This window comes from Globicephala melas, chromosome 4 (genome assembly GCF_963455315.2).
Source record: "Globicephala melas chromosome 4, mGloMel1.2, whole genome shotgun sequence".
Classification (NCBI taxonomy): Eukaryota; Metazoa; Chordata; class Mammalia; order Artiodactyla; family Delphinidae; genus Globicephala; species Globicephala melas.
Genome location: NC_083317.1, coordinates 142,381,457 through 142,408,753, shown reverse-complemented (window position 1 = coordinate 142,408,753; position 27,297 = coordinate 142,381,457). Strand labels below are relative to the sequence as shown.

At 39.2% G+C, this 27,297-nt stretch overlaps 1 protein-coding gene across 2 annotated transcripts in view; it reads right to left on the bottom strand.

Moving 5' to 3' along the window:
- LOC115863453 (ubiquitin-conjugating enzyme E2 E2) overlaps positions 1 to 27,297 on the bottom strand; it is a 352,617-nt gene that overhangs the window by 312,296 nt on the left and 13,024 nt on the right. For both annotated transcript variants that reach the window (XM_030876330.2, XM_060298646.2), the window contains exon 3: positions 26,324 to 26,374. In XM_030876330.2, the coding sequence (XP_030732190.1) occupies positions 26,324 to 26,374 (51 nt within the window). The remainder of the gene's footprint in view (positions 1 to 26,323; positions 26,375 to 27,297) is intronic.

Here is a 27,297-nt window from a genome sequence, read left to right as displayed (position 1 = left end):
GACATATAACATGCCCTACTCCTGTTATATGCATCTTTTCATATTGCTATATAGTTTGCCCATTTGTTTTTATTGGATATATAACCATCCAAACTAAGAATTAACTTTAGCCATTTCGCTTCATATAACATTGTTTATTTTCACATTTCACTGTTACAAGTAATAGTCTTTATTTTTAATTGTCTTCCACAAGCTAGAGCCCCTTATGCTAAACTACTAAATTAAAGGTTGTGAACATTTCTACTGCTACTGAAGCACATCAACTATTTTTTAAGTTTCTAAGACAGTGTTTTTTAACGTTACAGAGAACTGCTTGATAACTTTCTTACAAAATTGAGAAACAGGATAATGATTTCAATGTGAAGGTATCATTTATAGCCCACCTACTGCCAAAAAGGTTATAAGCAGATTATAACAAGAGAGTTTATACAGTTAGACCATTAAAATATAAAACGAACAGCAAACCCAGAGAACAATGGTTCCTTATCTCGGGGCCAGGGGGCGGGGGCGGGGGGGGGGGTGGCTGGAAGTCACTGAAATTTTGATAAACGCCAAGGACACTCCTCCAGATTCCCACGTGCACACTATTTTACCTACCATTTCAGAGGGGCTCACAAACTCCCTGAAGCTGATACAAAGAGGATGGCTTAAAAACTCCTGCCAGAGAGAACTAGATGAGAAATTATCCCTATCAAAAGCCTAGGCTAATAAAGTTACTGTAATTAAAATGAAATATAACTCCAAGCTTCCTTGCAGCCAAAGCAAATAGAAAACACAATGGGCTAAATAATTCTCAATGCCTGATAGAAGGAAGCGTGCCAGATCATAAGAGAACTTTTCTCTGAAACTAAATCCTTGAAGAATTTGTCATGTGAATGCTTATAAAAGGAACTCTGGACATTTTAAGAGACAGCTTCATAGGAGATGCAGAAACATTTACCATATAACTGCATCTTACAAAGTGATAAAATATGAGGGAATGATATTAAAATATAGGACTAGCCATCTTTCTGATGATCTAGTTGGATACAAGGTTAGAAATGAGGTTATGCCACCATCTCCAATCTCATGCTCATTACAGCCTCTGATAACAAAATGAGAAAATTTTCCCCGAGTGCAGACCTAGTCTCAGAATCCTCAAAGCAGTCACTCTCCATACACTGGAGTGGGCATTTGAAACCTTTACGTAGGACACAGTAGTGTAATAGAGAATCAGGAATCAGCACAGAAGACGTGTTAAGAGTACAGAAAACAGAGCCAGTCTCAATGTGAATCCTATATTGCAGTTTCTGATCTGCAAGGTTGTAGTAACAACAGTCTCCACTCTCAATAGAGTTGTTGAGAATTAAATAAGTTAATATTGATACATACAAGCTCGGACAGAGTCTACTGACCCTCCTACAACTGTGAAGATTAAACAGGGTTGGACAGGGTCTGACATATGTAACTTATCAACTATTAAGCAATCCTTCAAGAATATATATATTTAAAACTTTAGGTTAATACAGAAGCCTTTTTAACTATCAGATTTAATTTAAATGACCTGATTTTTACTTAAGAGAGACATTTACTATCAAGGTCACTAGAAGCCCTAATCTTGGCTAATTTAATTACATCTAGCCTGACTCAATCCCTTGCTTCCCACTTTTTCTCTTTGCCCAAAGTTTTAAGAAGTTGGAAGATATACTAAGTGGCCTTAAAGAAAATTGACTGATTACAGAGTTATTTCTCTATGCACATCTTATTGAATGTCCGGGATTTTTCAAAGCCATTTGTTCTCGAATGCCTCCATTTGGCTTCAGCGCTGTTGGTCTAGTTAATCTTTAATTCATGTAAAACTACAGCAGAGTCACACCTTACTCCAGAATTAGATTCTGAAGTCATCGTAAATGGCAAAAGCTGCACACAGTCAAATTTCCTTCGAACACCTCCTTAAACCAGCCAGTGAAGTACCATCCCTCAGTCAGGCCAGCACAGCCAGTCCTCCTCTAGCGCTGCTCTGATCACTGGCCACTCAGCTGAATACCAGATGAAGGGGCTGACGCGGTCCAGAAAGGCTGAAGGCACACTCAGGAGAGGGAGCTGTGCGCACTACGAAACACGATCAAGAACTGAAAGAACATCTCCCGCCTCTCACTGAAGGATACACGTTCACTCATCAGAAGACGGGAATGGCTGAATGACTCTCGCCTACACTCTTGAGACCACATTTCTCCCAAGCATGCTCCCTCTTTCCTTTATGGGAGATTAAGTATACACAGCTGAACTCAGACACAATGCATATGAGATAATGTCTGCACTAAAAATTCTAAAAGTGGTTCTGATGCCATACAACTTCAATGTTTATATATTATAGTTTAATTGCATATAACGTGGCCCATTCTTTTTTGAGGTTTCCATATGCAAACTGGTCAGGAGATGTTTTTATGCTGAATGTTCTAAATTTTTCAATATTCCACTTGGCTGGCAGAACTCAGATTCTGTGGAACAATTTCCAATTTCATGATCTGATTGCCTTAACCTCTCCTTCAACAAGGGATTATAGTACAGAATTAAGTTGAAGTCCTAGGGAAATTCTACAGAAATTCCTTTCCTACCTGTAAAAGTGAGAGGAATACCAGTGAGGATGTGCGGTAATTCAGATCACATTGCCTAGTGAGAATTCCCACATTTAGAAACGGAATCAGATGCCTGTCATTAAGGCAGTCACCTGATGGAATCATCTACAGAAATGTGTGAAGCTGGGGTGCATCAGGCCAATGAATAATTGCCTTGCTGATGGAAGAAAATGTATTCAACTACAAAAAATGGGCAACATGATCTATATTTCTGCAATAGAGAGAAGTGAGTACACAATTTATTAGAATTGGGAACTGCACACAGAATACACTTGGCCTGGTATGTGCAATGGACTCTTCTAAAGCTTTATATTAATCAAAAATTTTACATGGCAATACTATCCTTTTAAAATACAACACTAAGACTTTTACAGCTTACGAGCCTTTAGGGTTGCTATTTGGGTACAATGGAAAACCAAACTGAATTTGCTAGTGACTTTTTACAAATTACTGTTTCTCTTGTAAAAGGAGCAGGGGAGGAAGAAGTAGTAAATGTCCGCAGAATTACTTTATAAAGCTAATTTCTGGGGGAGAGGTGCAATGGGAAGTGCCTTTGCAAATGAACTTCTATATTCAGCCCACTGTCAGAAAGATGCCTTTCCAATACTCTGGAAGAATTCTTCTTCTTTAGGCCCAGACATCTCTGCTTAAAACATGATATACCCATAGATATAAGTGATACGGAAAAAAGTTATTTTCTGATTTAAACATCAGATAATGAAGAACCAGATATTACAGTACCAGAACAACGATATGTAAAACTAGTCTAGTTTTATAATGTTTCAGCAATTAATAAATTCTCTTATTTTTTGTAGCCTTTGGGAAGGGGCTTTCGAAAAATGGAAAAAAAGAATTAAAAGTCTAGAAAGTCCCCACCGTGGTGGAGACTATTCACTTAACAAGTAGTGACTGAATACCTACGGAGTGCCAGGCAGCGATCCAGGTGCCCTGTCATGCCCTCTCGTAAAATTCTTAGGGAAGACGCACATACGCCACTGTGGTTTAAAAAAGATTTGATGAAATGTTTCATTTTTTCATTGATTATAACCAGGCAGTCTATGCTCAAAATACATTTTATCGCCCATTTTCAACAACCTGAAGCTTCTTGCGCCTCCTTTTGAAAGCTGTCCTTTTATTCGTCCATCCATTTATCTGTAATTGCCCAACCACGGGTATAATTACTGGGGAAGAATGAAAGATGTAAGTATGTAAACATGCAAAGACAGTTTCTGGACTTACAGAGGCATGGTTCTTCCTCACTTTAGAAAGGTCAAGAGGGAACAAAACCAGTCACGTGGTAGATCTAAGAAGAGGTTTAAGGTGCTCGGATAACATATATGAAAGGGCCCTTTAAAACTACAGGATGCTTTTCTAATGTAATATATTATTATTAAACAAAATTGCTTGTTTACTCTGATGGCTTCAATTATTCACACTATTATTATGAACATCAAGAGTCCCCTACTAACCTGAATAGGTACTTTTAAGAACCAAATAAGGCCTATCGTATCCTTTCTTGATAAGTTTAGTTGTAGTATTTAACTAAAGATATCCAACACTTTGCCAATTCAGTCAAGTTTGAAGAACTTATATCCTTTGAGGGCTTCTAGTCATTTACTATGATTTAGCAGAAAGAAAATGGGATTTAAAGTTAGGATTTGAATCTTGGCTTTGTGTGACCTTCAACAATGTAATCTCCCTGGGATTTGGTCTCCACAACTGCACAAGGAGGGCGAAGATACCTACCTGAGACAGATGTCAGGAAGATTAAATAAATAAGAACACGACAATATTCAGCATAATGTCTATCACGTATGAGAACTCAATATTTCCCTTTTACTTTCTTTAGAACAATGTATAACCTATTTATCATTATCAGTTACATACCCTCTTACCAGACAATAAAACCTTTGCAGGTTTTTTTTTCATTTATGACCCTCCATTCTTACGTAAATGGAACTGTAATCTCAGTATCTTTCACTATCTCATCTTTTGTGTGTGTGTGTGTGTATCCCCACAGTGCCTAAAATACTGGCTAAGCACATTTACTACGCCGTAATATATAAGTAGGCCCAAAGGGTATTTTCATTTATAAATGTATTTAATAAAAAGAAAACAAGGAGGAGTATCAGAAATAAGGACCCTCCCAGAAAATGTAGGATGAGCGAAGACCTAAATTCTCTGCACACCACTGCAAATTTATTATTACTAAATTAGTTATTGGAATGCATCATTTTTCTTTAGCTCTAATTCAATAAAATCAGAAACCAAAAAATAATGAGCCTTAGAGTGAATTTTCATTAACTTCCTAACATCATCCATTTGTATAAAAGAGCTCAGTCTTTCAGAACCAAAGTATACATAAACAATTGTATTGGAGAAGGGGCTTTTTGGAAAATGGAAAAAAAGGATAAAATGTCTAGGAAGTCTCCACTGCGGTGGAGACTATTCACTTAACAAGTAGTGAATACAATCTCCAATACAATCATTTCTCCAAGCAGAGTTTCCATTATTTCCTTATAGCAGTGCAATAGAAATGGCAATTAAAATTAGACATTTCAGTTCCTATTAACTGAAAAACTAAGCATGTGCTTACAAATTGACGAACCACCCAACGAAGGCATTATTACAACTGGTCAGCCTCACACACTGCTGTTACTCACTAATCTTCTCTATGTTTTCCTCTTTGATGCACTGTTCTAGTACTCAGCTACAATAAACAAACCTTGTATAGTTAATTATGCTGCCTTGTATAGTTAATTATGCTGCTGCACTAACAATAAAAAGTTGGCCCTCTTCCACTTTGACTGTAAAAATCTTCATTAAGGAGGCTAATGAACAGTAATTTTGAAAAGCAGACTGCACAGTCATGTGACTTGTTAAAAGGTAGAATGTATTTTAGAAAATAAAGTTCCCACAAAGCTAGGCACTAATCTATCTTTATATATAAATAATGTATGCAAATATGAATCTGTCAACCTACAGTGAGAATATATTACTAAAGATCATTTAGTCTTTCTTGGTTAAGATTTCTGCACAAGGCATATTCATCTTAAAAGTTTCTCCTGGGCTTCCCTGGTGGCGCAGTGGTTGAGAGTCCGCCTGTCGATGCAGGGGACACGGGTTCATGCCCCGGTCCGGGAAGATCCCACGTGCTGCGGAGCAGCTGGGCCCGTGAGCCATGGCTGCTGAGCCTGTGCGTCCAGAGCCTGTGCTCCGCAACGGGAGAGGCCACAACAGTGAGAGGCCCGCGTAACGCAAAAAAAAAAAAAAAAAAAAAAAGTTTCTCCTAAGTATGTTTAAAAGAAAAAATAAAAAAACAAAAACTTAAGCATATTTAAAATTTTTCCCACTTAACAACTTACTCTTTTTTTCCATATAAAACTCAGCGTATCTGTTTTTCTATAAAATCACCCTTAATAAGTATAATAATGATGAGATAAAGTTGTACAGGTTTGAAAGAAAAAAATCTCTGTGGCTGGAGGAGGGAAACATCATCAAGGCTGCACCACTGATACACAGTGGCAGCTAAAATATCAAGTGAAAATGAGTAAGTATGCAGTCTAAAGAAAAATCCTGAAGCATCATAATTCTCATAAAAAGGTAAATACTCTCTAAATTGGCATTAGGGGGAACAAAATCTGCTACATCTTATTACATTTAAGTGTTCTGAAGAAGACTGTTGGTAAGAAAGCCTTAAGGCCAAGAAAAAGAAATACTAGTTACAGACAACTGATTTAAAAAATTTTTAATACCATAAAGGTATTCAGACATTCAATTAGCCTAACCAATGCTTGAAAAAAGGCTGTAAACTTGCCAAAATAATTATGCCTGAACTAATGGCAGAATAATTTTTTTGCTGAGCCAGAGTACGGTATTATTTTAAACATTAAATAAACTATTTCCTTAAATAAAACCATTAACTTCAAAATGAGTATATGCCGCTCTTTCGAGGAAATTCAGAATATCAGATACAAAACAAAACATCAGGTATAAGGTGGGGGACAGGAGACAGGATGCAGGGTAAAGAGCCCAATATTTGAGGTCTGATAGGAAAACCGAGGCTTGTGAATTGAATGAAACATATTTAGCAAAGTGAAACCGTAGCATCTGCCATTATAAAGCTGTTGGGAGCATAAAAGATAAAGCATGAGGACTGATACACAGTAAGTGCTCAACAAATGTTAATATTATTATTTATTATGAAAACTGTTTGTTCGTATTACTGGATCTTGTGCAGCACATGAAGAATAACTTTGTTCACCAAAAACCCAAACCAGAATAGTGCTGAAGGTTTTCTTTGCAGTCCCCTTTTTTTAAACTTCAATAGTTATTTGATGTTTTTATAGATCTATTCAATGATAACTATTTTCAAGAAAAGCAGTTACGGCAAGTTATAAGAAAATCAGGGGGTTTAATTGCTTTTATTAACCAATTTATTAACCTAATACTGCTTCAATGGTAATCATTCCATTTTTATCAGCAGAAAGACTTGTGATTTAGTAGAATGTACTGCTTCACTTTTCAATATGATAATTAACCTCAATATCCACCTGCAAAGTACTCCACACTCTCAACAGAATAAAATTATCATCGTCTAAATCATAAAGATTTAGTAAAAATGGTGAAGGCTGTCGTCCCTGCGACACTGTATTCCTAAGAAGCAAAGAAGACTGTAAAAACAGTTTAAAACACACTCCCATACACTCAAAAAAATAGTCTTTCTGTTCCAAAGTGCATTCCAGCTTTGTGGACTGCTCATGACTGTGCCGGAAAAGACAGGGTAAAAGGATGCTGTTACTCTAGAACCTCACCTGAAGAACAAAGCTCTACGCACAGACCACTCACTCTGCAACAGACCTTTATTTGCGTGAGAATGATAGCCAGTATATTAAAAACAATGTTAAAAAACCATCGGGCTAGGGAGAAGTGTGATGGAAAGGAAAACAAGGGAGGCTTCTCAGGTGCTAGTAATGCCCTGGTGCCAACAAAGTGGGCTTCACTGAACAAGTAAATTATCAGTGCCTTCAGGATACTCATGGGCTAACGGGCGAGAAGAGAATACACGCGATCACAAGTAAGTCGCAGAGGAAGTGTCGGCTGTCTAGGCCCACGGAAAGAATTCATAGAGCAGAGTAAAGAAGACTGGGCGTGCTGAGGCAGGGTGCTCAGAGCAGGCTCACTGAGGTGGCATCTGAGGAAAGAATGAAGGTCAGGGAGCAAGTCACGCAGCTTTTAAAAGAAGAGCAACCCAGGCAGAGGACAGAGCCAGGGCAGAGACCACGAGGCGGAAGCGCATCTGGCACGTCTGGAGAACAGCAGAGGCTGATGCAGCAGGCGCAGAGGAGTCAAGAGGATGTGCAGTGAGGACCGGGAGATGGACAGGGACCTGATCACTTAGCATTTCACAGGTCACTGTAACGGGAATCCAAGAAGTAAAGCAATCTGACTTCCATTTCTTTTTTTTTTTTTTTTTTTTTGCGGTACGCAGGCCTCTCACTGTTGTGGCCTCTCCCGTTGCGGAGCACAGGCTCCGGACGCACAGGCTCAATGGCCATGGCTCACGGGCCCAGCCGCTCCGCGGCATGTGGGATCTTCCCGGACCGGGGCACAAACCCGCGTCCCGTGCATCGGCAGGCAGACTCTCAACTATTGCGCCAGCAGGGAAGCCCCTGACTTCCATTTTTAAAGGACCATTCTCTCATGTTAAGAACTGACTACAGAGAAGGAAAGATAGAAGTGGGGAGACCTGGTAGGAATTCAAGCAATAAATAAATGAAGACGGCTTGGACCAAAACAGTAACAACAAGGAAGGCAGCAGTGGTTGGACTCAAGGTATGTTCTGAAGGTCAGGTTAAAAAGATGTGGTGACAGGATGGATGCAGAAGAGACAGAGAGAGAGATCAAGGATAGCTCCAGGGTGTTTTGCTAACTGGAAAGATGAGTTGCTGCTATTAACTGAGATGCAAAGACTGTGGATGAAGCCGACTTGGAAGGGAAAACAGGAGTTCAGTTTTGGACTTGTTACTTTTGAGGTGTCTATTAAATACTCAAATGGAGTGTTGAGTAGGAAGTTAGACATAGAGGTTAAATATTAAATGATAGGGTTTATTTTATAGACAGCTAAACAAAAATAATTTTGAACAATAAGATTAAATCTTAACTGTTAACATCAACTTGACTAATCAATATAATAAAGTTTTTCAATATTATTCATCTTTATTTAGTACATCTATGTAATGCTCTATCATTAAAGGTCACAAAAAAAGTGAATATGGGCTAATAGAGAAAATACTTAGGCTATCCAGTCAGCTTAAATAATCACAGTGCAACAATACAGAAGGCTTAATTTGCCCCTATAGTAGATGTATAATGCTTAGAGGTGAAAATGCCCAAAGACTCTGTCAGATTTCATCTATATCTTTCACTGCAGATACAGTAAGTCCTGCAGGATTGTAATGGCATCATAAATGGTACTACTGTGCACCAAAGAAACAAAACTATTTAGTGACAGCTTTTCTGCCTAAACAAAATAACTGGATCTTGACTGTTTACTAATGACAACATGGTACAACCAGAATTGAGTATTGATGGTTAATATAAGAACACTGCTATGCAGCGACACACACTGCCGTATTTCAAGCATTACCCAAGTTAGCTGTTTACCTAATCAGATTTTTTTTTAATTTAAAAGGCTAGTGCATTAGCACAACTTTAAAACAAAACAAAAATTAATTAACCCTGTAAGAATTATGAAGCTAAAGAATCATAATTTAAGTGAAATGGAGGGAGGCAAGATTGTCAATGAAATAAATGAAAAAAGGGAATTGCCAGTTAATAAAATGTGAATGTTTAGCCAATTATCCGAACCTTAAATATTAAGCAATAAGGAATAAAGGGAAAGTTGAGACGCCTACTCTCCCAGTCAGTATTTCCAAAATTCAACTGGCTGCTCTGCAATTAAAAAAAAAAAAAATATATATATATATATATATATATATATATATATACACACACACACACACATATATATATACACATATGTATGTGTGTGTGTGTGTGTATGTATGTATGTATGCATGAGTATATATATATAAAAAAACCAAGGACAAGGCTGGTGCCATGGAGCAAGACCCTATATATCTCAAATAATGGAAACTGGGAAGAAGTGGGAATTATACTTTTAAAAGAGGAATAAAAGTTGAAATCATTCCAACTCCTTTCCAAAGGGCTCATTTTGCAATTCTTCACATTAAGAGGGTATAACTTCTTTCTACTCAAAGTCCAATTATCATCACCCCAAGGATGAAATACCAGCATAGCTTTTAGAACCTCCTCTGCTTTATCACCCAATAATTTACACAGCACCAAGCTTACAGATACTCAATGTTCCCCAAATCTGAATTTATTCTGATCTCATGCTTTTCCCTCTTATTTCACCTTCCTCCTTTCATGATGGGGCTCTCTTAAACCTCCCACCCCCATTCAATTTATTTGACTAGCATTTTTTATTATAAAACTGAATGTTTTCATTATACTAAGTGAAAGAAGCTAGACACGAAAGGCCACACCTTGTACGATTCCATTTATGTGAAATGTCCGGAATAGACCAGTCCACAGAGATAGAGAGGGTCAACCAGTGGCTGCCAGGGACTGGCAGCGGCGAGAATGGGAAATGACTGCTATTAGGTTTGGGGTTTCTTGTGGGGTGATGAAAGTGCTCTGGAAATAGTAGTGGCGAGGCTGCACGACTTCATGAGTACATCAAAACCACTGGATGACACACTCTTAAAGGGTGCATTTTACGATATATAAATTATATCTCAATTTAAAAAAAGACAGCACCCCAAGATCCTTTATAGGGCATTAGGTAAAATCCTTACACACCTCAATAACTCAGCAGTTCCGTGATCTATCACTGCATTACACGGTAAGGTCCTAAATGAACAAGAGAACGTTAAACTCAGTATCCTCTGTTTTAGAGGGGAGGGAAATGCAAAACTCATTTTAGAAATATAGAAATTTGTAAACTTGAAAGGACACATTTCAGTTGTTCAACGAACTCAGTCATGCAGAACGCTTCATCTTCCAAAAACACACAATTTGACAATTTTTCCATCTTACTCTTCTTTCTCCAACTATTGCATCAATCCTGTGCACTGGCTTTTAAAAACAGCCTCTCCCCCACTGTCTTCCGGGGGACAATCCCACCCAGCCGTCAAGGTTCATTCTGGGACCCCTGGCTGTCCCAGCCGCCACTGGTTTGTTTCTTTTAACTGCTACGAGACGTGTGGCCTGCCTCTGATGGCTTAGCATTATACAACCCTCTATAATTTGCAGGGTGCTTTGGTGTCGTGGGAGCTTCCATACACGTTGCTGTGTCTGCTCTTTCTTTCACTCTACGAGGTAGGCAGAGTAAGGAAAGACAAGGGGCTTGGTCAACTTCTCAGTGGCAGATCCTGGACTAAAATTCAGAGGTTCTGACTCCAATGAGAAAGAAGTGCTCAAAAGGGTTTTGGTGAATAAATGAACAAGACTGCTAGATGAATTATCTTACTACTTCAATACACCACACTTCCTTTGTATACTGTGTGATAATTTTCTCTATTTCGAGTGAGTCAGCCTTATTACAACAATTAAGATTATAAGCTCCTAAAGTCAAGAAGCCATATCTTACAGTTATCCCACATCCCCAAAGCACTAAGGACTTGGAGGTAAGCTGATTAAAAATGCCACAGCTACTACCCATGGACACTGAATACACTCATGGCTGTTGAACTGTATCATCAGAAAAGTTTTTCAAACTGGAAAACACTGAAAAAATTTTTTATCTTAAAAAAAGATTTCCCATCCCCTCCCAGAAACTTGTATGAGAGCTTAAAACCAAACTTCAGCTCATGTTATGAAGAAATATTTAACAAATATATTAAGATTCTATTTATTAACTGCATTATACAGAATATTTTTTAGCTTAAGTAGGAGCTTATACCTTTCAACAACTATTACTCTCCCAAACTACTGATGGTGGTAGGCCCTGCTACAAGACACAGGAACTAAGACAACTTACATACCTGTGAGAATGAAGCAAAGTACCTCACATGGAGAGTAATTACCATAAAGAACTAAAGATTACAATTTAAGGAAAAAAGACAAAGCTGACAATAAATACAACCCCAATTAATGAGCTCTGTAAACATGAAAAAGTAATGAGTTAATTTAGTATTTAGTGATAAAATGTTCGCTACAACCTCCCAATGAATTTTCTAATCATCTTCTTTTTACTGACCTCAGCCCAGCTGAGATGTCCACATACAAACGAAAATGGAACATCTTTATCAAGAAATATTGACCACCAAGCAGTACGCTTAGCTTTTTAGAGAAAAATAAAACATTCAGAAGTTCTCTGCCTTAATAACTTAATAATGCCAAAAATAGTTGAGTGCCTCTTACATGCAATATACCATACTGAGAAGTTAGTGAATTACATATATCATATGCCTTCACCATCCTCAAAACAAAGGAAGACAGTAAATGCATGTAACCCTTATAAATAACACTAACCGCATCAACGACTAACAGTTATGGAGCCGTATGTGGCAGGCACTACCCTTCAGTCCTTTACATACGCTAACTCACATAATCGTCACACAAACTCATGGGACTTTACAGGTAAGGGAACTGAGGCACAGAGAAGTTGTATAACTAGACCAAGAGGTTAAATATAGAAAACCTAGGCAGTCTCTGTGCAAGAAACAACTGTGCAATACTGCCTCTCTAACCCAAAGGAACATGTGCTGTGGGTACGCTGAGAGCAGAGAAAATCATAGAACAAAGGTGACATCTGAGCTAGACCTTGAAGCCCAGATGGAAGACATGGAGAGAAGGCTATGCTTATGCACCTGTGTAGGGAAAGGCTTTCCGGCTCTGCTATTGCTATTTGGCCTCTTCACACACGGACACAGGCAGGAACGGTGACAGAGAGACAGGCAAGCCACACACCCACAGGAAATGTCCGCAAGTACACCTGAGCCAACCCTGGCTCTAAAAGCAGCCTTTGCTGTTCTCCAAGTACTACATCCCTGACAGCTCTCTCTCAGTGACAGAAGTGAAGAGCACTCGGCTGTGTGTTCCAAGAGAACGGGAAGCAGATGCACACAAACTGACATGCAGTCAGCATTGACTTCTTCTCTAGTGAGAAGCACACTAGATTAAGAGGAAGGCAATAAATAACGACCCACGCGCAGCCGGCTGTGGTCAGTCCGTGGTCACAGCCAGGCTGCGAGTTCTCAAAAGCGTTCCTAATTCAGCTGGCCCCTGAGCCTGACTGGCCAACATTCCCGTGGGCAGTATCGTGCTTGAGCCCTCTTGAGCCCAGCTATGGAGTCTGGTTGAATAGGTCATATGAATAATCTTGAAAAATTACACAATAAATTACTCTTGAAATCTCAGTGTGGCTTGATAGTCTTTATTCACTTATTACTTTCCTGGTGGGGAGAGGAATTATGACCTTACTCCACTTTTCATTCACTTAAAAATTTCATTCATGATCAATTTCAGACCCGCTCACCAAGGACTGAGTGCTCTGCCCTTCCTTCTTGGCTTCAGAGAACCCTCTCTGCTGGCTTCCCCCTGCTCCCTGGAGGGCCAGCTCCTTAGGCCTCCTTCACGGCCCCTTCTCCTTTACCCATCTCCAGATGCTATGCTTTCAGCGGGCCTAGTCCTGGGTCCGCTTCCTCTCCCATACCCTTTCCATACAGAAACGCATCAATTCCTGTGGACTTAAATATCTTGATTACGACACCTCTCTTGATATTTCCAGCTCTCTGTGACTCCAACTCACGCTCAGCTGCCTGTCTCACATCTCCGTTTGGATGTCTCGCAGACATTCCCCAGCTGACACAGTCCAACAGGACTCCTGATCTGCTTCCCTCCGCAAACCTTCCCCATCCAAGAACAGGCGGCACCCTTTCCCCACCAGACCCAAACCCAACCTGACTGCTCCCTTTCCTGTAACATCCCCCCAGCTCTGCCATGGATCCAGCAGCAAGCCCTGTCAATTCTCCTTCGAGATACACACCTCACTTTACCCTCCTTCCCTCTCTGCTGCCGCCACCCTCATCCAGAATACCATCCTCTCGCAGCCTCCACGCCCCTCCAGCCCGCAGTCAGCTCAATCTGCATGAAACCCGAACCCTGCTCGACCCGGCCCGGCCTCACCCTGCACTTGACCTTGTGGCACAGCAGCCCCAGGCAAGCTCCACGGTCCCCTGAACCCAGGCACACCGGACCCCTCCCAGCTCAAACACCACGCCTCCGCGACAGCCGGGGGGCCTCCACGCCTCTGCTCCACGGGGCGCTCAGTTTCGAGGTCACCTCCTTAGAAAAGCCTTCCAAACCCAAAGTACAAATAGGTCCCCACTCTAAAATTCATCCTGTTTGTCGTCTTCATGGCAAGTGTTTTATCTGCTCACTGCCCCCTCCCCGTGAGGTAGTTTCGGATTCTTATCCCAGTCTGACCTCACAGCTGAAGCGTAAGCGCCGCAGGGGCTGGAGACCCACTGTCTCGTTTGTAATTGCATCCCGAGACCCAGCGCAGTGCTGACCACACAACAGGCTCCCAGGAAACATTTGTTTAGTGTTAAACGACTACCAATATTAATCTCAAAATACACCCTACTCAGCTTATTTTATTGTTCACTTAACCTAGTAATAGTTATTTTCTCAATACAACAGCACCTTACACATTCTTACTCAAAAATGTAATTTTATTTTGCTGTTTCTCAGACCCCAATACCATCCTGAGCCTATTCAAAGGCTTCCCTAGTAATCTCTGACCAGCTGCTTTATCAAACATGATGGTTATTCTTATCCCTCTGACAAATTCTTACTCCTCAACAATGTGGCAAAATGCATTTCTGCTCTCTCCTACCCAGAGTCCAATAAGCACTTAGAAACTGAGACGCTTATCCTAAGCCATAGGGATCAGTATGTCAGTAGGCCCCCTCCTTCCCAAGCCTCCAGCAGACTACAGGGCATCAATCCCAACAGTCCTTGACTATGCCTGTGTTATAAAGGTAATGTTGTAAGCACATAAATATCCACGTAAGCCTGCCTGATCTCCTACCTAGACACGTGTGCTTACTCAAATATACTCTCCACTTCGTAGATCAGTCAAAACTCCCCAGCTGGATCCCTAGCTGATGGGCCGGACCACGGAGGAGCTGAAGGTCACTGGGTGCATTTACACGTATGTGTCCAACTGAACTTCCATCTCTGACTACCTTCCACACAGAAGAGGGAAAATCTGCTCGACCAAAATTTACCATCTCCAAAATCCACAGTCAGGAGTCCCCTGCTGGCTGATGACAGAGCTACACTCAATTTCATCATGTCCCAGTCCAAACCCCTAACTTCCTAAAATGATGGCAAGCAGGGGAATGACCAAATGTTTCAAGTATGGAGAATGATGACGTCAGAAACCATGCACAACTCGATTTCTCTGTCAGCAGCCAACCCACTACCCCACACCTCTGGTGAGCTCAAAAACTGGAAGAACTGTTAACAGTTTTTCCCTGCTTGAAAGTTGGACACATCTGGCCCGTACATAATTTGGAGAAGGAGAAAGAATTTTAGATAGCTACCATACGATCATCTTGATAAATACTTACTGAACGTTTTATCACCTATATTTACATATTTGGAGAGACTACCCTACATTTATCACCTAAAACACTTGGTCCGTTATATTATTCAGATACTATCTATAATTCATATTCCATGGTTTTTAAATACGTTTCACCTTATATAACATAGGAAGTTATTAATTTCCCATTAGTGCATATAATTAAGAACAGACGAGGTCTGCTACACAAATACTGGAGGCTTCTTCTAACGTTATCTTTGGGGTTCATTTTACCTTTTAGGCAAAGCTAACTTATAATGAGGTTCTTTTGGTACTGCAATAACTAAAGCCACTTAGAGATAGTCCAGGCCGCTTAAGTAGTGCAAAAAGTGCCTTATACCTAACTCAAATTTAAAGCAAAATGCACAAGGTTTTGTTTCAATGTATCTATTCTATGAACTCTAAAAATTTCTAAAGGATTTGACACCAATGCAACAGGACTGTAAATTTAATTTCTTTGCCCCCTCTTAAACTTTGTCCTTCCTTTCCCCCACCTCAAATCCCAGTTGTTTGAAAGCAGTATCATAACACTGTTCCATATCATTTATGAACCAAGCTGTGATACATGAGGGCTTGGCTAAGAAGACATATACTTTCTCTTACACTGCAGAATATGACAGGCAACACAGAAAGAACTGAGAGAGTCCTCCTAGCCAATCCCACCCTACCTCAGTTAAGAAGGCCTGACTCCCAAACCCTTATTCTACTTTCTCAGATTCTAGACCACTGTCCCTGCCCCAGCAGGGTCAGGCTAGCCCTAGTCCCCCTGCTGCAGACCCCCTTCCTCACCCCCTGGACACCTGGAATCCAAAGACTGCACGTGTTGGGCTGCACTGCCTGCTAGCTTGAGCCTAACGCCAGAATGTCCACTGCCTAAGGCAATAAGCAGTGCTGCCACTCTTCAGAAACTCTGCCCTGGCTGCAGGAAAGGGTTTCCCTCCAGCACTTGCGCTGAATCTGTCACCTTCTTCCAGTTCATCACTTGTATGCAGGTCTCAGAACATTCTGCTCCCACACATTAGGCCACAGAATTTTGCCCCAGCCTACAGACGTGACAGCCATCTTTCCACAAGATTGGACAAAACTTTTAAAATAAATATCACTTAATAAGATCATAAATAAAACAGCAGTCCACATGAACGTATAAAGAGCTGCGGTAGTTTCTTTAGTATAGTCTGTCATTTGAAATCTTTGAAAGTCTGGATTTTCTTTTAATTCTAAGATGCTTAGCTCATGGAAAAATTATGTCAGAAAAAACACATACCAAATAAAATATAAATTTTCTTCATTAACGTTTATTCAATTTCTAAGGATGCAAATATTTTTTCCAGGACCAAAGGGAGGAGGGGGAAACCATGAGAATTCCAAACAGTGTGTTACATAGTTTGATAGACTTGAAGGTATGTTTACTGGCCAAATGAATATTCAAAAGATTTGCATTAGATGATTGTCAATTTATACTGGCATTTGAATAACACTAAAATTTTTATTTCTTCACTATGTCATATAAGTGGAGTTTATGAAATAACATGTCATAATCCGGGGCCGATGAAATTACTGCATATTAGTTAATGTCTCGAAACCCCACACCAGGCTCTTATTTCCACATGTTCATCATGTATCATCCTTTTCTTATAAATTTGAAAGTTATAAATAGAAAAGGAAATAAAAGCCTCACGTACTAATTCATACATGGAACTGATAACAAATAAACTGGCTGTTTTAAATAAAATAGCCAGGCCAATAAACTATACAAATTACATGCCACAGACTCCAAGAAGGCAAAGGAGAGAGAAAAAATGAGTCACAATCCATGATGAGGAAGACAAAGCTGATAAATTATACTTCATCCGTCTGGAGTCCAGCAGCTGGGAAATACCATCCTAGTACTACCTTGCATCTGACACCTGAAAATCCCTCTGAAATGAGCAAACAGGTCATTTTCAATCCCTCCAGAGACAGGGCACACACTAACTACCTCCTGAAGCCGTCCATTATTCCTCTGGACAGCTCTGAATGAAGACGGAGCCTTTTTATCATGAAGAAAATAGTTTCCTTCTAATTTAACACAGCACTGCTAGTTCTACACCCTGAAACCACGCAGAATCGGATGACTCTCTCTTCCATTTGATGGCTCTGAAAACAGTTAAACACAGCTATGATGACCCCCCACTCCACTAGACAAGGTAACTCCAACTCCTTTCAAATGTACTCTGTGATCATGGATAGGAATTCCCAAGTCTCCTTGTTTATGTTTTTTTTTTTGAGGTTCATATTTTTTTTAACATCTTTATTGGAGTATAATTGCTTTACAATGGTGTGTTAGTTTCTGCTTTATAACAAAGTGAATCAGCTATACATGTACATATATCCCCATATCTCCTCCCTCTTGCATCTCCCTCCCACGCTCCCTATCCCACCCCTCTAGGTGGACACAAAGTTAATTGTATCTAGATTTTCTAAGTGTATAAAACATATCCATTCTGTCAATGCAATAAGCAACACACTGACCTATCAGAGCTGAATGCTGGACCCGGCTTTGTCATGAAACTGTACTTCCTTGGAGGAGCGCTGTTTTCTCTCTGGGCTGGAGAAAGTGCCAGACCATAAGGTTTCCTGCTTCAATATCCTACGAGTCTATCTAAAGGGAATGCTTTCAGGAACTTCCCTGGTGGTCCAGTGGGTAAGACTCTGTGCTCCCAATGCATGGGGCCCGGGTTCAATCCCTGGTCGGGGAACTAGATACCACATGCATGCCGCAACTAAGAAGGCTGCATGCCACAACGAAGACCCAGTGCAGCCATAAATAAATAAATACTTACTAAAAATAAATTTAAACAATGCTTTCAATACCGCTTTCATTTTGTTAAAAATTTAAAATTAAATATTTAACCAATACTTTATAATATTAATATTTACAAGGGTCCTTTACTTAATTAAGGGCACTATGTGTAATGCTCTAAAAAATAAGTTAGTTAGGGGTCCCTGGCTATTGGACTATAATGGTGGTCGGTAGGAAGGGAGGGGGAAGACAAATGAATACATAGCTACAAGCACCCTTAAAAAGGTCAAAATGACCTTCTAGTTTAATATTACCTGAAATTAAAGTTAAGCATAAATTTAAGCTTGAGAAGTGTTTATTTTTCTAGGACTGTAACTATGTGACACAGTAGTCACTGGTCATATATGATTACCTAAATTTAAATTAAGTAAAATTAGAAATTAATTTACTCAGTTGGATTAGCCACCTTTCAAGTGCTAAACAGCCACTGCACTGGATGACAGATACAGAACACTTCCATCATAAGAGAAAGTTCTATGGGGCAGTGCTGTTCTAGATTGATTCACCTATGTCTATCTTGCAAACAGAAGACAGCACAGCAAAGACCCAAAACCCTTGGTCTCTTAACGTCACAAACACCAAGGCTGAAATCCTAGTTGTGCCACTTACTTGCTGTGTGACCTTGAACAAGTCATTTAACCTGTCTGAGCCCATCTTCCCACCTATAAAATACTGTCTAAAACTAGTATCTACCTCATGGAGAGTTATGACAATTAAGTGAGATAATGCTGGTTAATTACAGCAGGCAGTACACGGCCTCAAACACTGGCAGCATTCAACAGACGTCAGCTTTCTAGCATAAGCAACTGTATTTATTCACTCATAGGTACACTGAACCTCAAATGAATGCTAAGATTTGAAATATAGAGATTAAAGAAAGAGCTCTCAGGCTTCCCTGGTGGCGCAGTGGTTGAGAGTCCGCCTGCCGATGCAGGGGACACGGGTTCGTGCCCCGGTCCGGGAAGATCCCACATGCCGTGGAGCGGCTGGGCCCGTGAGCCGTGGCCGCTGAGCCTGCGCGTCCGGAGCCTGTGCTCCGCAACGGGAGAGGCCACAACAGTGAGAGGCCCGCGTAACGCATAAAAAAAAAAAAAAGACGCACCACAGCGTTCTGCTAACCAATACACATTTACATCACTTTTCAGTTATTTGTACTATTTATTTACTAATAATCTTCCTTGCTCCAGGAGTCTGAGATGGCTTTAAAAAAATGTATGTGGTAGAAAAGTATAAAATGAAGAGAAGATATAAGGTGGAAAAAAAGAGTAAGAAAATAAAATACAACCAGAGTTGAGGTTTCTACACAAAATGTAGTTAAATACTAAAATTGAAGAATAAATAAGGCTCACAGTTTCAGGGCAACCAAAGTAAAGAAGGGAAGCATGATCAATTTTAAGATTTGCAGAGCCCATAGATATTGGCAGTTCCTGCCAACAGTACCATCATTTTGCTGGTCTTGGTTCTTTAAGCATTTTATGTCTTATCTCTCAATTAGTTGTAACCAGCTCTGTAGGATTAGGAACTGCATCTGCATATCTTCTTGCAGACTACACTTGTCCTACCACAGATCTAATATTAAGCCCTCAGTAAATACTGAAACGTAGGGGAACATGACCTAGAATCAGGCTGAGTAACAGGGAAAAACAACTTGGCATTAAAAGTGCAGACCCCGAACTAGGAACTGTCAAATGTAAAGAAATCCTTTACCTGGACCAGTGCCGGTAATAATAACATAACACGAACATATACACCCATACAAACACACACACGAGGGAATGTTACAGAAATCACTACACTCACAGAATTACTTTTCAAAATGTTCCAACTAAATATTGTTTTATGGAATTCAGAAATATAAATCAAGCACAGTATAAATGATACTTTGGGTTGCCTCACATGTTGATTTTTTTCTTTTTTTTCCCCTTAACTGAAGCACAAATAGCTAGCCACAAATGTAATTTTTAATGTATTTCTCTATCTACTCACACATGTTGGAAAATAAAGGATGAAAGATCAGCAAACCTGGGTTCAAATCCAAATCAATCATTTCTAGTTGTGCAACCCTGGGCAAATTATTTAATCCCAGCGGCCTCACAGAAAAGACTAAACTGCATCATATATGAAAATCCTTTAAAAGCTACAAAATGCTACATAAATATTACTATAGTAACCAAAAAAAGAAAAACAATTAGTGACAATAATTAGATTTTCACATTGCTGGCTCTTTGTAGAGATCACACCTAAATAGACACTAACCCCAATTTCTACCTCAATGCTTTCCTGTTCTGTAATATAGTTTTGAAAAATGTTAACCCACACACACAGTTTTCCTACATACTGTTTCAGTTACTAGGATCTGGAAAATACATTTTCCTCTATTAAGTGGCTCTCATCAACAGGAAGGTGAGACAGTGGTAAGGTTTATGTCTAGTCATGGCCTCCTCTATTCTAGCAATGCCTTAACTAATGAGTTAAAACAATGAAAAGTAAATGAGACGACTTACAGTTTCTGATTCAAAACTTACTACATCAAGACTGAGGTACTGGCAGAAGGACAGATAGGCACAGATCAATGGAATGAAATTGACAGTTCAGAAATAAAGCTTCACATGTACGATCCATTGATTTTTCAAAAAGGATATGAAGCCAATTCAATGGGGAAAATGGTCTTTGTAGCAATGGTGCAGGGATAACTGGGATATCCACAAGGAAAACAATGAAGCTGGACCTCTACCTCACACCATATACAAAATGGATCAGAGGTCAAAATATAAAAGCTAAAACTAAAAAAAAACTCTTACTAGAAAACTGTAGGCGTAAATCTTCTTAGTCTCAGATTAGGCAATGATTTCATAGAAATGACGCCAAATGCGCAAAGTAACAAAAGAAGAAGTAGATAAGTTGGACTTCATCAAAACTTAAAACTTTTATGCTTCAAAAGTAACTATCAAGGAAGTGAAAACACTATCCACAGAATGAAAGAAAATATTTGCAAACCATATATCTGATACGAGACCTGTATTCAAAATAAATAACGCAACTCAGCAACAAAAAGACAAAACTCAACTTAAAAATGGTCAAAGAATTTGAATAGACATTTCTCCAAAGAAGATATAAAAATGTCCTATAAGCATATGAAAAGATGGTCATCATCATCATCATTCAACAGGGTAATGCAAATCAAAACCACAATGACATACTACTTCACACCTGCTAGAATGGCTATCATTAAAAGACAGAAAGTAACAACTGCTGAGGCTATGGAGAAACTGGAACTTTGATACACTGCTGGGAGGAAGGTAAAATGGTGCAGCCACTCTGGAATACAGTCTGGCAGTTCCCCAAAGGGTTAAACACAGTCACTATATGACCCAGCAATTCTACTCCTGGGTATATATCCAAGAGAAATGAACACAAATGTCCACACAAAACCCTGTACACCAATGTTCAGAGCAGCATTACTCACAAGAACCAAAAAGTGGAAACAGTCCAAACATCCATCAGCCGATGAACAGACAGATAAAATGGAGTATATCCTCACAATGGAATATTATTCAAAGACATAAATTAAGAACTGATGGCACTACAACATGGATGAACCTTGAACACATGATGCTTCTTGAAAGAAGCCAGTCACAAAAGGCCACATACTGTATGATTCCGTGTATATGAAATGTCCAGATGGCAAATCTATGGTGACAGGGAGGAGACTGATGGTTGCCTAGGGCTGGGTGGTGGCAAAATTGAGAGGGACTGGGAAAGGGGTGGTTGCTAAAAGGTGGTGTGTTATCCTTCTGGGGCGGCCAAAATGTGAAACCGATTGGGACGGAGGTAAGACTGCGAAGACACTAAAAGCCACTGGATTTTATACTGTAAATTACACATCTCAATAAAGCTGTTACAATTAAAAAATAAAGCAGAGCCTGTGTTCAGTGAGTAGATAACTGAAACATAACAATAAGAGTAAAAACTGCTAATATAACTGAATTACATCCTCTTTTTTAGTATCTCCTCCTCTTATTTGCTCAATTAGTAAATCAAAAGTCAAATCCAAACGGATCATTTTACCAGTCTCTACTTGCAAGAAGTAATAAGGATCTCTGTCAGCTCCATGCTCATAGAGCTAATATAAACTTGGGCAGTATCAGATCATAACAGAATTTGAACTTAGCTTTTCTCTGCAATAAAGAGAAACAGGTTATCCTTAGGATGACAGAAATTTTAATGCAGAAATTTTTCTAGCTAGCTGCCAGTTTTCCACTAACCTCAGGGAAATATAAATGAAAACACTAACACATTTACAGATTTAAAATCTGTGTTTCTGACAACTGTGAAGAGTCCTGAAAGTCACAACTTAGTCATCTACAAGCTAAGCTGGTGTGCAGGGCACTGAGGTCGTGAGCAACTCTAGCCAACAGCCCAGCACCTCCAACTCAGCTGGCGGCACCAAAACATTTATGGATCTGCAGCGGTCTCAGGAGAGAGCCCCTGCAAATGTCATGGGTCAATTATGATATCAATCATAAATGAGAGTAAGGATTTCCCTGGTGGCGCAGTGGTTAAGAATCCGCCTGCCAATGCAGGGGACACAGGTTCGAGCCCTGGTCTGGAAAGATCCCACATACCACGGAGTAACTAAGGCCATGCGCCACAACTACTGAGCCCGTGTGCCACAACTACAGAAGCCTGTGCGCCTAGAGCCCGTGTTCCGCAACAAGAGAAGCCACCGCAATGAGAAGCCTGCACACCGCAATGAAGAGTAGCCCCCGCTCGCCGCAGCTAGAGAAAGCCAGCGTGCAGGAACAAAGACCCAACGCAGCCAAAAAATAAATGAATTTATTTAAAAAAAATAAGACTAAGCAAAATACATTCTACTATTTACAGAGACTACTCTACGTATATAACCAAATTTCACACAAATTATGTACAATTTTCTATGCCCACAGCCCTACAGACCTTATGATTTTATGAACACAAACTGTTTTCTTAGATATATCATAAAGTTTTGTTGTTAAACATTAATTCTAATATTATAATATAAAAAAAGAATTAATTTTACGCAGCCTAAAAAAAAAAAAACAGTATTATTGCATTTCTACCTCAAAGACAATAAAAAAAAAATGTGAAAAGAAAACCAAAAAATGTATAGGCAGGTGTTTCCTATAAGAAGAAATAATGTAACTTATTGTCAAAATGTTATGTGCATGCTCTTTTAGAAGATTAAGTTTGTTCAAAACCTGAAAAAAAAAAAAAACTTAAAACAATACTGCAGTAGAGGATAAACACATGCTAGTTCCTGCAATACAAATCCAAGAATTGCTCACCTGGACATCACATAAGAGATGCACTGAGACTCAGAAGTCCCATCTCTAACCTGACATACACACAGAACTGGGCTGTACTAGCCTCTTAAGTTCCAGAAAATAAGAATAAACCACACTCCAAGTGGAAGGTGACACACACCCACCCTTACCGAGACAGCTAGCAGATAAAATCCTTCTCCATTCGGATTGCCCGAACACACCCATGCTTCCCCACACGTTATCTTTACCTGCGACAGTGAGTTAACAAGTACCCAAGCCACCAAAAAGCAGGGCTGTGAGAGGCACGTGTCCCAGGAAGTGTAACAAAAGGGAATACTTAGGCGACCGGGGATTCTGACTCTATCAGGCAGATGGCTTTAATTACTACACTTCTATAAACTAATTCATTACAGTCAGTAGGACACACATGAAGACAGCACAGCACTTTTAAAAAATCAACCACAAAAGCACTGTTAACCTTGTGCCAAAAACATGCCCAACCAAAATTGTTCTACCTTCTCTTTCTGAAGATAGTGACTACATTCTCATTGAAATATAGATGGGAAGATTTACTATAAACCACAATCAAATATTTGACACCTGAACTCCAAACGCCACAGCAATCCGCTTAATACAAGCACGTGAACGTCTAAGTGAAGAGGCGCAAGCACGCAGGGAACCTGGGGGTAATCACCACTTCCCAGCCAGCCCCAGCACAGCAGATCCTTTGCCAGGGGGAGCACCACAAACATGAAGGTGGGCATGATCTTAGCGTCTGCATGATCAGTCCAATCAACTATTAGGGGTTCAATAAAAGGAGCTAAAGACACTTCACCAATAGTCCTTACTTCTGAAGCAAATTTAGTTACCCAACCTGCACATGGTTAAAAGGATTTCATTGCAAATTTCCCAAAGCCAGCAAATCAACCAAACAAAGTATCTTTCCTACAATGTTCTATGTCAATATCTCAATAAAAATGGGGGGAAAATAAAACTAAGTAGGTGTCTTTCCTGAGATTGTCTGAGGGGCTTATTATGTGTGACATCTACATTTTTAAATGTAAAACTATTACATATATTTTGCTTACATAACCAGTAATGATACTTTAACTAAGGCTCAATGAAAAAGTAAATCCCCAAATTTCAGATGACACCATAATTAAGCTTTTCTTTTTTACATTAAATAGAACTATGGTTCAATTATTTAAGTTTATTTAAGTAATAATAACCATTATGTAATTCCTTTCACAGACTCTCCAGTTTTCATGCATGTTTACAATATATCGGTTTAATCTAAGTTAAATTATTATTTGTAGTAAGTCAAGGCTAAATTAGACTAATGCATTAGAAAATAATATATGATAGTAAAGTTGCAAACAGTCTAATCATCACGTTATATGTGGATGTCATTTATCGAAAGTGAGCCTTAAACAAGCTCATCAAAACAAAGCAATTAGTTTATTTTGCCAAGAATCTGTTGTCAAAATTTAAGCAAATAAGTGTATAAACTAAGTTCACATATTTACCAGTTCAGTTGTTTGTAAAAAGGTAACAAAAATAATATATGAGGTAAAACAGTTTATTAAAAAAAAAGATTCAAACCATTAAAACAAATATTATCATAAGAAACAAGGGATTTTAGTTTAATTCAAACTGAAGTTTTTCCACAAATCAATCCACTTACACAAATTGGCCACCAAAGCCTAAACAATGATCTGTCATCTGAAACAGCTTTGATGTAACATAGTCTTAAGTGTGACAAAAAAAGTCTTACTATTAAACAGTTTTTCCTAACAAAGAATCATTTGTTCTAGCTGAGTGAAACTTTCTTCGAATGTTATTATTGCAAGTTTATATACTATATATGACTCTCATGTAAAGAACCATATTAAATTCACCACAAACTTTAAGTCTTATTAGAATTTTTCCTACACAAAATAGCTGTCAACTAGCCACAGAGCCATCTGCAAAACTTTCACTTTCACTAACAACCATAGTTGCTGTCTTTGCTTTCATATAAAAACAAAATCAGTGAAATCAGAAATCACACCCAACAACGCACTCAATATTGGAAACCTGCCCTCTCACCTCTGATGCACACCACCACCAATTTAAACGACAAAAACTCCACGCTGGCCTGGTTTCAACACTGAGTTCACATCAAAACAGAAAGAATTGTCTTAAAACCGCCAAACAGCCATCTTGCAACTACGGCACCAGATGCAAGATACTGTTTAAGGTGGGAGATAGTTTCTCTCCTCTTTCCACTACGTACCTGCACATCATTAATCATTTCTGGGCAAGCACGTTAACTTCCTATAAGTAAACTCAGACCAGAAAGTTGAGGGTATGTGGTCATAAAGGAGAGAGCGTTTTAAATTCAACCTGCCTCCAATCACCCGTTCTGACTTAGTCACAAGCCATGACGACAAGAAGTAATGTAAACCATGAAGAACACTGTTTAATGTTCCAGCACTTTTAAAAATCAATTTCCAACAGGATAACAATTGAATAATTATCAAATAGCAAATATTTTAGCCACGCTGTTATTGCACCATTGAAGAAGTCATTTAAAACCCTCACGCCTCTTTCACTAAAAGGTGACTGTATTTGTTACCCTATAATTTCACTACCTTATTTTTATTGCGTTACTCTGTTTTTTGGTGACTCCACTCTACCACTGCAAACATACTTGCGGAATATCCCATTTCTGCAGAGACAACCACCACCACTGTCTTCCACAATCATTAAAGTCCAAACCACAATGATGTTTTTACTAACTAATCAGGCTACAACAACAATAGTTGCGCATCAGACCAACAGTTCAATTACCTCTTCCGCAAAAGATACAAATAAATAAAAATCCGTAAGTACTTACCTACAGTTGGGAGGCGGGTCCAACGTAATTTCTGCAAGTTCCTTCTGAATTCTTCAAAATAAAGACAAAGAAAGTTACATTAAAATGTCTTCACTCTTTTAATATTTCATTAAAATTATACTTTTACACTAGTCTTTCCCGTTTGTATGCTTTTAATTTGAAATACTAATACCGTATAAATCGTCATATACAATACCAACAAAGTAGTAATTTCTGCCACAGTTTTGACAATGCTCCTACAAAGAGTAATGAGACTGGCCACCATCGGTGCTTGCAGCCTGTGTTAGCAACACTATAAGTTCAATGAAAACTTCGTTAAGCCACTGCTAACACTAGCCAAAATTTCTAGTTTAAATTGGAAACGTTTGCCACACTATTTATGGATCATTCCAACTTCTGCTCTGTACTAGAACATCCCATATAGGACGGAAAAATGATCATATTAAGTTGAATCCAAGCATCCTGACTGAGCCAATCAACTGGTAAAGAAAGGATTATCAAGATCTCATTCTAACACCCAAAACCGCTATCAAAGTATAAATGGTATTATTCCCTGAAGCCTCTAGGTTGGAGCAAGTTGAGGCTTTCAAGTTTCAATAAGCCTTACTAGAATGCCTTCATTTTAATGTAACTGCATGAGCTTTGTGCAAAGGGGGGGAAAAAAAGAACTTTTATTTTAAAAACCTGTTTTTGCCCTCATGAGTTATTTTCACCTTTTATTTTTAACTGCACCTAACCCCCTATACATATACAAAGGCTAACAGTGCTACACTGTTTTGTAAGAGTATACTTAGCAACCTTCTATCATTCATGTATTATTAAAAGTAGGCTTTGTTAAGCCTAATTTTTTTAAATTCTCAAAACCATTTCTTCTCCTCTGCCTTGGTTTTAAAATATGAGATTCACTAACTGCTGGATGTCTGCTCTTCTGGTAATGACAGGTGACTAAAAGCACCATAAAAAAATAAGAATTT